General features: G+C 41.9%; 1 protein-coding gene and 1 long non-coding RNA gene across 2 annotated transcripts in view; both read right to left on the bottom strand.

The window, feature by feature from the left end:
- Window positions 1-15,177, bottom strand: part of FSTL1 (follistatin like 1) — a 51,512-nt gene extending 36,335 nt beyond the window's left edge. The window contains exons 1-2 of the mRNA XM_016158841.2: window positions 15,001-15,177; window positions 14,785-14,841 (exon numbers count right to left, since the gene is read on the bottom strand). Of these exons, the coding sequence (XP_016014327.2) occupies window positions 14,785-14,841; window positions 15,001-15,162 (219 nt within the window). The 5' untranslated portion in view covers window positions 15,163-15,177. The remainder of the gene's footprint in view (window positions 1-14,784; window positions 14,842-15,000) is intronic.
- On the bottom strand, window positions 681-14,745 carry LOC118601584. The gene is made up of 2 exons (XR_004950341.1): window positions 1,079-14,745; window positions 681-807 (listed from the first exon to the last, which is right to left on the bottom strand). It is a non-coding gene; the product is annotated as an uncharacterized LOC118601584 (long non-coding RNA).

The raw sequence follows: 15,177 nt of genomic DNA, 5'->3' as shown, positions 1-15,177 counted from the left end.
CAATTAAAAGTGACTGCATCCACCTCCATCACTGCCTCCTCCCTCTTCCCCCAGTCCTCCTCTTCACTATTTTCCTTTTTCCTTTTACTTCAATTCTAAACAAGAACCATTTGGGGACAATTCACTTGCTTTGAACACACTTGGGCTTAGAATCTCTAATTTTTGTCTCTCCTTCAAAAACAATGTCATGACTTTCTGAATATGGCTGCTGTCGCATCTAAATCCGCAGACTGGCAATCCAGAGCATAATAATCCTCAACTATCTGGGACACACACACACACACTCACTCACTCACTCACTCACTCACTCACTCACTTTCACCAACCTGGGCAGAAAGGAGGATATTTTCCTGGACTTATACAACAGACCACTGGGAATGAGGAGGTCTTTACATTCCAGGTCACTGTAACATGAGTAATCATGGCCATGAAATGACAATGCCATTTATACTACAGAAAACAATGATAGCATTACCTAGAAAAATAACTCAATCACCAACTGAAATATAGCCACTGTGGAGGAACCCAGCTTGCTCTCTAATCCACACAACAATTCACTGAAGAAACATAAGCAGGAAATGAAGAGCTTAATTAACCAATTAGCCGAGCTGTAAAATAACCAACACAGCGGGGTTAATAATCCTCAAGCATTGGTTGTTCTCATAGGACAAAATATCACCTTCACGGTTTCTTTCTTTCTTTATTTTTGTTTTTTAAGAAGAAAGTGCCCAAATAGGACATGTAATGAACACACATACAACTTTTATGGTTTCTTATTGTCATCCAGGTTATATCATACATGTTCTCCTACAAAACATAAAACACAAAGACTCTTTTTCAGTTCTCTTTCTCAGAAATAAAGCTGTTAACTTGGTAACTTTAAGCAATATGGCCCACAAACATGTAAGGAAATGTTATTAAGAAACAAGTCAGCATTGAGTACTAAATTTATTATACCCAACATTTAGCAAAGACTTGAATATCTGGCCTCTACTCAAAAACCCTTCCCAATCCTCTTCTCCCTTCTAGTCTTATCCCCCAAGAAAGGAAATTAAGAAACCCCAAAAAGAACTCACACCTGAAGTGGGTGGGTGTCCTTTTGCTGGGGTTTTCTTTGATCGTTAGTCAGCCCTTGGTGCCATGCAGAAAGTTACTCTTCTGTTAAACATGACACAGACACCAATTAATGCATAAAGTGAAAAGCTTTACCCTAAAAATCAACAGCTAGACTAGGAAGTCTGCTTCTCTGTGTGTGGCTGTCGGTAGGGTCAGGGCCACACAGGATAAGAAAGGAAAGAAAACAGAAAATGCCAAGGATAGAAGACTAAAAGAGGGATGGGAGAACAAAGCACAAATAGACACATTTTTGAAATATTTTTAGGACTCTAAGGAGAAGCCAGGTGAATTGACTGCTTCTGATATAGACCTCAGCCTACCCCCAATAATTATAGCATTATAGTAGTATACAGTGATGACTCAAGGATGAGGATGCCCTTGGAGACATGATGCTGAGTGTTCTGAGCATTCGTAATTCCATCCCAAAGCAGGTTTTTGTGAGCTGAACTGCGCTGGGCCACCAAGAAACCTGGGCCCTCATGATAGGGACCCTGACAGTGAAGGGAGCTCAGTTATGTCTGAGTCTGCTCAGTTCAATAGCTTTTAGCTGCTTTAATGGAAATTTCACACATATCAATTTCACACTGAAGTTTAGATAAGCTAGGTATCCTGGTGACGGTCACCAGAAATTTCTCTGGAATGTCTTTGAGTTCTTCATTTTATTTTCCTCTGTTGCAAATGTTATGCCACAAACTTGGGTCTTTCTTCATAACTGAAAACAGGCTTAGTTAACCTAATGCTAACAGAGAAGCTAGTTGGACATGCTAGCCATGGGATTTGAGAGGAAAAACATACCTCTTATTTTCAGAATGAGGTAGGGAATAAATGAATGAATGGATGAATGAATGAATGAATGAATAACATACATTGATTAAATTAATGTTCACTGACAGGCAAACTTCACAACCACAAAAATAAACACTCCTCATTACTATTTTCTATGCGCCTAGGCTCAAGAATCAGTACAAACAATAAACTAAACAAAACAGTCAAATTAAAGGAATTTTAATAACATATATGCTTCTCTTCATTGGTTTCCATAGGAATTTGTTCTTGTGAGAGAAGTATATTTGAGCTATAGGTAGATGGTCATGTTTTCCAAGTGGTGAACATTAAGTCAATTAAGTAGTGAAATTTATGTGTGTGTATCTATGTATATAGTCTACCCTGGAGCACAGCCAAATTTAATTCAATCCCGACACTGTACAAGTAGCCTTATTAGGAAAGCCACATGCAGCTTTGGGCTGGCCCTCCACTCACCACCACGTCAGCACAGTTTAGCATACTGGGATTATCTAGTGGGATTCAGGAACTGGAGTGCAGTTAAGGTACCAAGCATTTAAGCAGGACTAAAACTTATGCACTGGCCTGTTTCCTTGCTGTGTTCGCCCTAGCAATTCACTTAATTTAACTGTGAAGTCAAGGCCAAAGAGCTGTTTCCTGAGCTGTAACCAAAGCCCTGACCTGATTTAGAGAAGAGGGCATGGGGACCAAGGCAGCAACTTCATCAATATCTGCTCGGGAGACCCAGGGTCCTGGTCATGGGCCAGGTAACATGGTGAGAAGGCAAGAAGCATTCCAGAAAACAAAATTAGGGTCCATGCAACATTTTCAGACAACTATTTTTGTAAGCCATTTCACTACTACATCATTATGTTTAAGAGAAAATGGGACCATTTACAAAGGTCAGGAAAAAGTTTCGTTTTTGTTTTTTTAAACAAGTTCAATAAAAGCTCCAGTTGCACACTTTGGAATTTAGAGTTGTCTTCTTTCTTCTTTTTTTTCCTTTTTTCTTTTTTAAATTAATTCCTTGCTCAACCTTAAGGGGACCCAGCATTCTTCATTTCTTGCCCAGTGGAAAATCAGGCAATTCCTTTCTATAAACAGCATTTGAGATTCCTGGGCACGAGGACTGTTCAGTGCCACATGCTGTACTGTTTATATCGTACTCAACACATGCAGGAGGCGGTAAGGGACACAAGATGCCTCCTGCTTTCACTCATTCTCCTTTTCCATTCCTGCACCAGCTTCTCTTTCAAACTGCTCCTCCCTGGGCTGTCAATGAAGACAAGAGCCAATCAAATATTCTTACTCCATTCAACTAGAGAGATGTGAAAATAATAATAAAAGTGAGATAGTTCATGGCAACCTTTGAAGGTAAGGTTTGGACTGTAATCTGTGAATTATTTTGGGGTAAACGTAGCCACAAACGCCGCCAGCGAGTATTCTCAAGGCAAATGAGAAAAGGGTTAAGTAGAATGTTTTGATAATCCGACCTAAAATGTCTGCCTTCTTTTTTGTGGACAGGATTTCAGAGCTGAGTTTTGGAGCTCACCTACTCTAACCCCCCTATTTTGTAGAAGAGGGGTCCAGTGACTTGCCCAAATTCATGCTACGAGGTGTATTACCTGAGCGCCACTGTCTGTCCTGGGTTATTCGCTCCAGCCCATCTCTGGCCAATCAGTGGAGGGCTGTTTGGAGCCAGCTCACATCAGAAACCTCTGCAAACTCAGCCACAGCTTCAGGCAGCACTGCCGGTATTATCTCAACTCCAAACCTCTCAAGACAGCGGAATCCTGACAGTCTCATAAATTCACTCACCTGTTTCCTACATGTGCGGTCATGTCAGTTCTCCTGAGACAGGTTAAAGCTGACTGAAAAAACTGGGGGAACGAGTGAGGAGAAGAACCTAAGTCAGAGCTGCAGAACTGTACAGATTGTGCTTAACAGGCACAGTGCCAAGCAGACACTGTCTAGACATTAACTGGCCTCTCCAGAGAGGGGTGCGGGGTGGAGGGGGAGCAAGGCCGGAAAGCCTGCCTGCTTTTTGTTCAGCTAATGCAAACACATGACACAACCACTGACAGGCTCCAGGCTGGGAGTTCACTGTCGAAGACATTTCTTCCTCGGGGCTGGAATTCAGCTGTGAGCTGAGGGGGAGTTGTGCTAATCCAACAATCAGAGGGAAATTAGGAATGCTTTTCTTAATTCCTGGGGAATCAGAATTCCCAAACTAGACTGAAATGGGCAATAGCCAAAAGTAGCACATTTGTGAGTGCAAAAAAGTAGTTTTTTTAAATTTCCATTTATATCATCTTAACCATGAGGAAAATCCACAAAAATACAGAATTGGCTTTTGATAGAGGCCTGTTATGAAAATTTTATAAGACTCTGAATGATGTCAATTTATAAAATGTACAGATGGAGAAATGGCCACCATAGTTCAAAATACATTATATATTGAAAAATGTTGGGCTTGGAAGCTTTGCACATCAGTTAGAAAAACAAGTGCCCCTTTCTCTGGGTGGGCAGACAAACCCCACACCAGGGCATATGGCTGGGTAAGCAGAATGCAGGCTGGGGTCAGCCCCTCTCATGCCCTTAGCCAGCCACACTGGTGCAGCAGACGGTCTGAACAATCATATTCAGCAACTAAGCTGGAATTTTAGACCTCTCTGCAGTTTGATCTTGTTCAGTGTGGAACAGCTGTAAATACATATGAAGGACAAAGAAACTGCCTTAAAACATCTCTTGAGCCACTGCCCATCATGCGGCAAATGCTCTGATGGAACAATTACACTTTGGGAGGGGGTGTGTCGAGGGGGAGAGAAGCAGCTGCACCTGAACCAAGTCGAGACTGTGCCCATAGCTATGTGGCCAGAATGACCAGGCCGAAAGTGTCGACCCAGGCACTTAACAGCTGAGGTAACATGAAGAGGCCTGTATGGCATTTTTTTTTTTTTTTGAGTCCCTATTACCTAGAGAAAAATGTTTTTGGTTTGTTTTCAAAGTTACTTTCAGAAATAAGACACAATGGGCATAGAACACAGAGCATTTGCCTTGACAGCTGAAGTCCTGCGTTTTACCTTGGCTTTACTATTTACTAGGTGGCTGATTTTGAGTAACTGAAGCCTCTGAGCCATAGTTTCTTCATTGATAAAAATGAAGATCATACTATCTTCATGCTCAGGTTGAGAAATAAGATAAGGCTCTTTCTCTCTCCTCCAGCTCACTGTCCAGCTACCACTTATTTTTCAAGGCTCTGCTTGGGAGCACCCCTTCTTAGAAGACTTCCTGGATGCCCCTCCCTCCCTAGTGCTAGGTTAGGTTCCCAGCCCTGTCCTAACACCTACCACACTGGATCACTCAGCCTCCCCTACTGGACTGAAAGCACCTTAGGGGTGGGCTCTCTGTGTCTGTCACCAGCACTAACTCAGTGCCTGACAGAACAGGTGTATGATACTTTTTACTTTTCTTTCCTGAGTTATTTTGAAATTTTTACTTAGGTGTAGCAAAATACTGCATCAAGACTTTGTGCAGCTTTTTCTCTGCATAAAATACGAAGCCTGGTGGTCGGGGGATGTTGGTAGCACCTAATGGAGCGCAAATACTCCAGGATGACCTCTCTGTAACGGTGGAGAAAGAAGATGAGAAAGAGAAGACAAGAAGGCAAAAGGGAAACATGAAGAGGAGGAGCAACACAGAAAGCAAGAGAAACCTGGCTCTGGGGCCTGTGAATGGGTGGTCGGTCACGTGAGGTGCAGTCAGGGCCGGCTGCCAGATGCAGCAGTGCCTAGGCTCAAGGTTTGCGTGCAAAACACCCAACGTATTGCCATGGTTCCCAAAGGGACAAATCCAGCCGGCTCCAGGAATACTTCCCACCCTGTCTTTGAGAGGAGGTATTCATTTTTCAAATAATGAAAGCAAACGGTTCTATTCCTTTGCCTGATCATATTTTTCCAAACCTCAAATTCAGAAATTGTGGCCCAGTAACAAGACATGTTATAGGGACCATAGCAATAATGTATGAAAATGAGCATACCAGAAAAATCCAAAATATCTGGTGGTCGCCTCCATGTTCTAAGGAGAGACACGAAAGAAAGAGACATTGAATATGGAAAAATTCCAGAGGTGTGATTATCTCTTTTTTTTTTTTTTGCCTTTTCTCACTCTGCTTCCCTTTCTCGTTCTCTAGTTAATTCACTCTATCTTTAGGGAGAGAACATATGCTGGCTCGCACGGCCCACTGCCCTTGCACAGGACGTGCTCAATGAGTATGCACTTAATTTTTTTCTGGGAGGACCGATGGGGTTATGGCTTCCCAGAAGAAGCATCAGAAGTTTGAAGGCAAGATTGGCTCAGTACAAACAAGAATTCTGATACAAATTCTGGGTGTCAAAGCATCTACTGAAATAAATATCCTCGCTGTCTTTCAAAAAGAAGATGATCTTTAATCCCTGGAGAGACTAAGAGGCAAGGAGAGTTCTGCAAGCCATGAGTACATGCATGCACACACATGCACACATGTGTGCACACCAGCACACACAATACCCCATGGCTTTTAGAGTTATTTCAACAACTAGATGCCATAAGAAAGATAATAATAATAATAATAATAATAGCTAACACTTACTACTCTGTTTCAAATCACTTTTCTAATTGCTTTGCATGTAATTAGCTTGTTTGATTCTTACAACTGACTATGGGTAAATATTCTGTAGTAAGCCTATTTTTAAGATGAGGAAATAAACTGAGAGAGGTTAAGTAACTTCCCCAAGATCCTAGGGCTGTAATAAGGGCAGTGCTAGGATTTAAATTTAGGTAATCTAGCTTCAAGGCCTGAATGCCAAACCATTATGCTATACTTTCAAAGATAAATCAGTAAACAACCCAAGCCAGCACCCAGGTTGTACAAACACAGACAATGTCAAGTGGATGTTAATGTATAAATTGAGAATCCTCTTATTGAAATCATTAGAGTCAAAACATTGCCAGTACCTACCACGGACTGGTGAGAAGCACTTCATCTCTTACAGACATTTGGTGTTGACTATATGCCATAAGTAGAAGAAAACTTTTCTATTATTAAGTTGGATAGATAGGCAGAGAGACAACCATTATTCCCATTTCACAGATGAGGAAAGTGAGCTCAGGGAGGTTCAGTAACTTGCACAAGGTCTCACAGCCGAATGACATCAGAACTCAAACCTCTACTACCCCAACGCCCTCACTCTTAACTGAAGCTGCAGTTAGAGACATCAAGTGGCTTTTAAAAGGTAACATCAGCAAGAAAGGGGGCCCAGCATACTTCTAAGTTAAGGACTCTTTCATTATTTTACAGTGTCATTCTTAAAAATGGAAAGATTCTATAACCAGGTGCGTGTAAAAGATAAGAATTGGAAACACCCAGATATGAGAACGAGAGAAGAGAATGAAGAAAGGAACACGATGGAAGCCTTGAGTGGCATGAAAACGGGAAATGAGCGGGAAGCACCAGCACTCCAAGAACAGACACAATTTCAGATGGCGTTCCACACAAAAAACTGCCACCTACTGGACAGACTGGTCAAGTGGTCAAGGTGGACAGGCTGAAACAGCCCCAAGCAGTTCCGGTGGAGCCTCTCAAATTCTGAGGAGGCAATCATTCCACTGCTGCATTTCGGGGTTCTCTGAACCAGCGGCAGGGGGTGAGGAAGGAGTTGGTAATTTTTGCAAAAGCCATAGATTTGGACCTAATGGCCAGCTCCATTTGAGCTGTACTGTAGCTACGGCAGCGGCAGCTCCTTCAGAATAGGGACCTACATGGTATGACTTTCAGTTCCACACTATTTTTTTTTTCATTTGTGCAAAGTGCCTAGCATAATGGCTGGCACGTTTTTGGGATATTAACAACTTACACTCATTTACTACCACTGAAGGATAAAAGACTGTGGGGAAAAAGACAAAATTTTGCCTCAGACACAAGGATTTTAAATTTTGAACACGATAAAAAGTAAAGACAAAGAGACATTTTCTGAACACAACATAAGACAATGAGACATTTTCCCTACATCAATTAAAGCCAATATTTCATGACACAGACATGTATAAATCTGGGCCTGCAACATGTCAAGGCTTTTGCCATGTGTCACACGACTCGTTTTGGCTATAGCTTAGTTGGTCACAAATAGCGTCCAAGATTATTCAGGGGACATTTTAATGGTCATAAATTCAGACTTAATCCTGGGAATAGCTTACTGGCGATGGCTTCCAAATGAGTGTATAAAAAGTCTGTGAAGAGACTACATGGAAATCCTCCAACCACAGCAGAAAATTCAGTTTTATAGGATATATTTTGTACTCCAAATACCCACTGAGCTTTCGATTAGCACATATTTGTCAGACGGCTGCTGAGGCAGAAAACTGTTATCTATGACAGCAGCAGCTCTTAGTGCCTTAGCAAGAGCGACTGTTTACTCCATCAGAACAGCCAAGAAAATTCTCATTATATTTTTGTTGATGGCCAACATTAGAAGATTTGTCTTCGTTTAAGGTGTTTGAATTCATTAAAAGAACTTAGAAGCTTGGTCCAGGAACAAGTGCTGTGTTTTTGTTTTGTTTTATTTTGGTTTTAACATTTTCATCCATTTCCTACTCTAGTCCTCTCACCTGTAACTAACTTCACGTCACATAGTCCCAAAATCTGCCTCTAATTACCTTAATTTTGACTAAAGATGTACCAATATTTGTCAAATTAGATCGACTTTTCTAGCAGGAATGGCAAGTATCTTTGTATAGATGCAGATGTGAACAAAACCAACTTCATCTGTGTCCTTTCATTTTTAACTATCATACTGTGACATTTGATCAACCTCACTGTCCTTAGTGAGCATATTAAAGCTTTCTAAATGATAATTAAAATATAATTAAAATATAGCCATACATATTTTTGTTAGTAACAGCCGGAATAGCATGACAACTGAGATAAATATCAAACTGGTAGTAGTACTGATTATAAGCAATCCTCTACCACAAGACCACCAGGAAGGATGGCCCCTGGTACCGCATTCTTTGTCCCTTTGTCTTGTTAATCGTTAGTACCTGAGTTATACAAAAAAAAAAAAAAAAGGTACTGTAACAGTTGTCTGTTAGTGGAGAATAATCTGTGTAGACCACTGAGTCGTCTTTTCTGCTCCAACCCAATAAGTAAATTACCTTATAATAAATTCTGTTATACTCTACAGAGTTGCCTGCTTCATATTCCTGGTCTGAAGATACCTTCTCATTACGGTGTTCATTACACATCTGCACTACCATCAAACAATCTTTTATCTCATACACAGACTACCTGATTGCTACCTAGAACATTGCCGAAGATTTCCAAACCTTTCCCAGGCTCATAAGGAAAGAATTCTGTGATTGATTAGCAATGTCTGTCATGGATAAGGGATAGGGGAGTAGTGACATGCAGGCCATGTTTGTGCCATCTGTGCAGCCAATTTATCTCATACTGTTGGGAATTCCTATATTCTCTAAGCTTTTTTAGAGTATATTTTATTTTAATATTTTATCAGAAAATGACGCATTAACTTTATTTAAATAAAGAGTGTAAATTTCTCTTGAAAAAGGAGAGGGGTCATAAGAATCCTCATGATGGATTTTATGACATTTTGTTACACTTATCTATAAATTTTTACACAACCGTGAGGGTAAGGCATTGCAGTGAGGGGTGATCTGCTTTATAAATTAAATCAGAATCATTTGCAAATTTTTTAAACTTATTACTCTTAATTCTTAACTCTTCTACTGTTGGATATGTAACAGGCTTTAAGTTCTTAGCTATTATAAACAATGTGATAGGCATCTTAGGTAGAGTCCCTTGAAAAGTAATAACGACCAGGGCAGAATGGTCAAATAGAATTGAGGTGTCTTTCCTTGATTTAGTTTCTCAGTATAGATTACAGTGAGCTCTGGAACACCCACCTGCAAAGCAGTCAAGTCAGCTCCACCAAAGCTGATGCAAAGTTTGCTAAAAAGTGATTCATGTCAATAAAGACTATATTTAACTGTTAGCTATATGTCCTTGTAGCTAATAAGGAAAAAGTTTTCTACTGCGAGTATAGTTAAGTACAAGTTAAAATGCTTACAACAATATTCAAATTGAAAGTCTCATATCAATGGGGTTAATTTACCTTTTCATTAATTATTAAAGGTTTATAACTGTTAAAATGAATTAAGCAAATGTTGCTGGGCCACACATCAAGAGACTGGACTAATTAAACCATAATGATCCTTGAGTGATGAAACATAATCTTAATCATACCTACTGCTCACTTTTTTCATTATAATGTTTCCACACACCATGTGTTCTTAGCCTCCTTTCTGCACCGACTCCCTCCGTCTTGGTTGAGAAGTAGCTACATGGGTATATCCATATGTAAAAATTCATCGAGCTATACATTAAACATTCGTGCATTGTACTAAAATAAAAGAACTTTAAAAATCAAGAAAAGTGCTATGATAATGTAAAATAAAAATAGTAACTGTAAAAACACTTGTTTACCATCTAGTTATAATAATATGCATTACAGCTGCTGCAGATTTAAGTACCTGGCCCACCATTAGATTGTAAGCAACCTGACGGCAGAGATCACATCTTGTACTTCATCCATGATTCTGCCCTGTGCGTAGGGAGTGCTCAGCCTGCAGAGGGAATACTGCCTTGAATGGAAGGCTCATGCCGTTACTCACTCCTGGAGAAAAGACCCTGCACCAAAGTCACAGGCACCAGAAAACAGCACTTTAAAGTACACATTTGACCTGCAGGACATTAATCACCTTGCTTACAAAATTAACCCTTCTAAGTGTAAGTATTTTTTTCAATCCTATAATATCTAGTGTCAGTAAGCTAATACTATTTGTAGCTACTAGAAATTTTATGTCCAGATGTCCAGTTATTTGAAAAGGAGTAGGAAAAAGCTTCTGTGACATTTCCAATTCTCCATTTGTGACCACTGATATTTACAGCTCACCCTTTATTTTCTCCATTCTCCTGGAAATACATGTCTTTCTGCCTCAATGACTTTATTTTCATCCACTGCAGCCCACCCCCAGAATCTTCTCTACATCACAGCTCCTTCCCGACAAACTCCTCTGGGCCTGGGAACTGACTCCTGCTTTCTATCGCCCAATCCAGAGACTTCCATGGTAATGGTTACATGTCCCCCTTCTAAAGTCACCTTCAACAGCCAGGGCTTCAATCTGCAGGTGCTTGCCCATCTGTTTTGGCTATGCAGGAGAGTCCCTGCTATGTTTTAACATCTCAGTTTCCAACAATGGTCTTTAGAATCACAGCAAGGAGTTTATTTGCCAAAGGATAAAGGAACGAGATTATTTTAGCTGTTAGTGTACAACATGGATATTAAAACCCTAGTTTTGCTGAGGCTCCAAGAAGTCAGAGGGTGTGGGTCAGACTCTAGGCCTGCCTTAATCTATCATTAACACGATTCTAAAGAATATGGAGGAGATTCCACATCAGCCAACAAAACCCCTCAAGGTTGAATAATTGTATATTGATAATAGGGTATAAATGAGGTTAAGAAATCTAGCTTTAGAGAGACAATGCCCTAATAATCTTGTCTTTCTGTATAATTGTTATCGTTCTTGTTACTGTTAAGTGATGCACTCACAGTTCGTGGGTCAAGTATTCTTTTACTGGAATGAGTGTTCTGATGTGTGATTTAGTCCCTGTACTTATGTGACTTATCATGATGAATGTATTGACCTGAATGCTGGGAATCAGAGTGCCAGCAGAGAACTACCAAGGGAAAGCAAGAATATGTTTGGGGATTTGCCAAGGCTGTCTTTCAGAAGCCATTTGGGCTACAGGGTCTCCTTCAGCCTGCCATGTAGGAGTGGACTCAGATGAACCAACTGAGACTCAAGGGCACATGCGCTCTAACATTAGGTTCTCAACCTTTCCCGGCCTCCACCATTGACAGCACTCAGTCAACTACAGTAATTATCAATGGGTGGGGAATGGGTGAAGCAGTATGAGTAGGTCCACACATCCCGCTCCCCAACAGAATCTAGAAAAGGGGTAACAGTGCAGTTGTTAGTTGAAGCATTCCCTCTGCTGCTGCCAACTCCCACTTCTCATCCATACCAGATGCTAACATGTGCTCATCAAGAGAGATGTGCCACACACCTCTAGACCCCTTGCAAGCAAAGACTCTACAGAGGGCATGGGTGTGAGCTCAGGTGGATGGGGCAGAATGTTGATGGAAGCTGCCTGAAGGAATACATTGATGATGGAGAATTACAACAAAGGGAAGGTAAGAAAGAGAGGAAGCATGCAAAAAAGCAACCCTGATGTGCCAAGTTAGAGGCCATGGAAAATATTCAAAATCTAACACTTTCCTTAATGAGATTTGTTACTAGATTCTTCAGTATAACCAAATAGTATTTATAGGCTAGCTTTAATAATCTCAACAACCATCTCTTTCCAAGCTTGGGACACCTCTGATTCTGGAGATCTACTATTCCAAAGGCTTGGCTGAATTGAGTCCTTGTGCTTGTATATAACTAAAAAAACTTTATTTTTAAAAAGTTCAATAATATTTGTACAATTTTAGCCCTGATGTCTACTAAAGTGGATTCATGTCAATGAACATGAAAATATTATTTGGCTTTGTTTGCTATATGTCGTTATAGCTAAAAAGGAAAATAATGTCTACTGCATCCATCGTTAACTGCACAATAAAATGCTAAAAAGAATATCCAAATTGCTAGGGTTAATTTACCTCTTCATTAATAATTAAAGATGTATTATTAAAACATGGATTAAAAACTTGCTGAATGTTACTAGACACCAAGAGACTGGATTGATTAAAACATAATCCTTAATAATCAGGAGTCATGAAACCTAGATCATACCTAGGCCTCAAGTCTTTACACACCTTGAGCTCACGGCCACCTTTCTATACCCGCTTCCTCAGCTTTTATGCCTCAGCACTTCTTGATTTTGCCTGGGAATTCTGCGTGAGTACTCTCTGCTCTTCTACTTGAAGCAGGAAATTGCTGCTGAGGGAACTTCCTATGAAAGCTAAGCTTTTTCCAGCAAAGCACTGGAGGGAGTGGGAGGTAGTGCAGGCTGCCTAGAAAAGATCCAGGACCTTGGGCCAGCCACACAGACTTGTGGAGAGAGAACCCACAGCCTCCTCACAACTCATATTTTTATTCTAGTTCACAGAGCAATTTCACACACTAGCTGGCAATTCCTAAGCCTGCCATAAAACCAACCAGAGATTCACCTCATCCATCACTGGACCGCAGCTGCCTTTTGTGGGCCACAGCAGGGATGGAAGGGTATTCCTTAGCCAAGGCTAAATCAACCAGTGAAGTGGGATCCTCTGCAAACTTAAATTCTGGGAAACAAAATGCATGAGAAGCTGACCTGGAGTTCAAGATGGACTCCAAAGGTGGAGGGAGCTGGGTTCAGATACTTTTTCAGAACTAACTAGCTGTGCGACCTTAGGCAAGTTACTTAATCTTTCTAAGCCTGTTTCTTCCTCTGTAAAGTGGGGATAACAAAATGGACCTTATAAGGTTGGAGAAGCTTAAAAAAAAAATGATGCATGCAGCCCAACGTCTGCTATACAAGACTTAACGTAGCAGTTGTGAGGTCCTTGTGCAGGGTAATGGTTAAGAACCTGGGGTGTGATGCTAGATTGTTTGGTTTAAATCTTGCCCCCACCATCTAACAGTTTAGGGCACTGGATAACTTATGTAACCTCTATGACTCAGTTTCCTCATCATTAAAATGGAGTTTTATTGCAACACAAAGTAGATATCCAATAAATATTAACTATTTTTTATTTCATTGTAAAAACAGCCCGTGTTTCCAGCTCAATCAACACTGTAATCATGAAGACCTTGCACTTTTATAATTTTTCTGGGCAGAGTCAAGCTGCGGTGCTAAGGGTGGGGCTAAACTGTAATATGAAGAAAAAATTTCAAAGAGGGAGAATAACCACCCACCAGGGAGTTATTTCTTTTGTAATGTACATTCCATTTCTTCTCCCTCATGCTTTCTAATTCCTTCCACATTTCCTGTCATAATTATCAAATGTTTAGTTTCTGACCTCACTTTTCTGGAGACTAGAGCCCAGGGAATTTAGAATTGTTTATTTTCTGTCCATAAACCTTTGAGTTAATGGAGGGGCTTGTGAGCGAAGGGTTTGTTGGTTTGTTTGTAGTGGCTCAGGAAGGTCACTGGAGTTGGGGAAAAAAAAAAAATTACCAAAAAAGCGCTCAAATACTTTGACTGGAAACGCCAAGCCCGCAGGGAGCAGAGCAATGGATGGCTCACACTTGAGCAACGCTAGCTTAAGGAAAATTTTGAGATTTTAAAAGGCGGTTATATGGCCTTGATAACACAAAATCCGGGGGGGGGCACTTTATAAAGACAGAAAAACAAACTCAGGGATTTTGTGGTGGGTTTTTCTGTTGTTATTATTATTATTTTTTCTCCCGCAGAGACAGACTCAGACTCGGAAGGGAAAAGTCCCCAACTCTTCTGAATTTCCTCTGAAGTGAAGGAAAGAACTCAAGGCGCCTTTTTGAACCCTGCTCCTGCTCTTGACGCCGCCTCCGTCCCAAACCGCCCAGCTCTTCCTCTCGCCCCCTCCCCACTCTCCTTCCATATTACCCGCAGTGGGGCTGCCGCTTACGGCCCAAACTTCTTTTCCTGATTTTGGGGTTTAAGTTTCTAAGTAGCTAGCATTCCTGCTTGGAGCGTTCCGAGACGCCCCGCCGCAGCAGGGGAGAGCATCCCCCGGACGTAGCAGCGCCCGCCCCCCGCGCAGACACCCCGGAGCCCGGCTTCGGACCTCCTCGCCGCGCACCTACCTCGGCGTGGACCCAGGCGACCGCCGCCAGCGCGAGCGCGAGCCAGCGTGTCCACATCTGCGGAAGAGGCAAGAGCGACACTGAAGGCACCGGGCCCCGCGCCGACCCCGGAAACTTCCTCGGGTCCCGCGAGCTCGCCCCTCCGCCCGGCCACCCTCGGCCGCCCCGAGGGGCCCGGCCAGCGCGCTCGGCTCAGCGCCGCGCCCCGGACCTCACCATGGTCCCGTCCCGATCTCCGGAGGGCGCGGGGCAGGGCGGCTGCAGCGAGCTCGAAGGCTGGAGCTTTGCTGATCGCCAGCCTCGAAGGAAATCCGACCTGGCCTCGCCGCCCCTCAAGACCCCTCCTTCCCCGACCGCCTGCCCCCCAGCTCCTCCCATTCTCCTCCCCCTTCT

The sequence above is a fragment of the Rousettus aegyptiacus genome, unplaced genomic scaffold (assembly GCF_014176215.1).
Source record: "Rousettus aegyptiacus isolate mRouAeg1 unplaced genomic scaffold, mRouAeg1.p scaffold_m13_p_4, whole genome shotgun sequence".
Taxonomy (NCBI): Eukaryota; Metazoa; Chordata; class Mammalia; order Chiroptera; family Pteropodidae; genus Rousettus; species Rousettus aegyptiacus.
The sequence above is the reverse complement of the archived record's forward strand: the minus strand, read 5'-3'. Positions and strand labels throughout refer to the sequence as shown.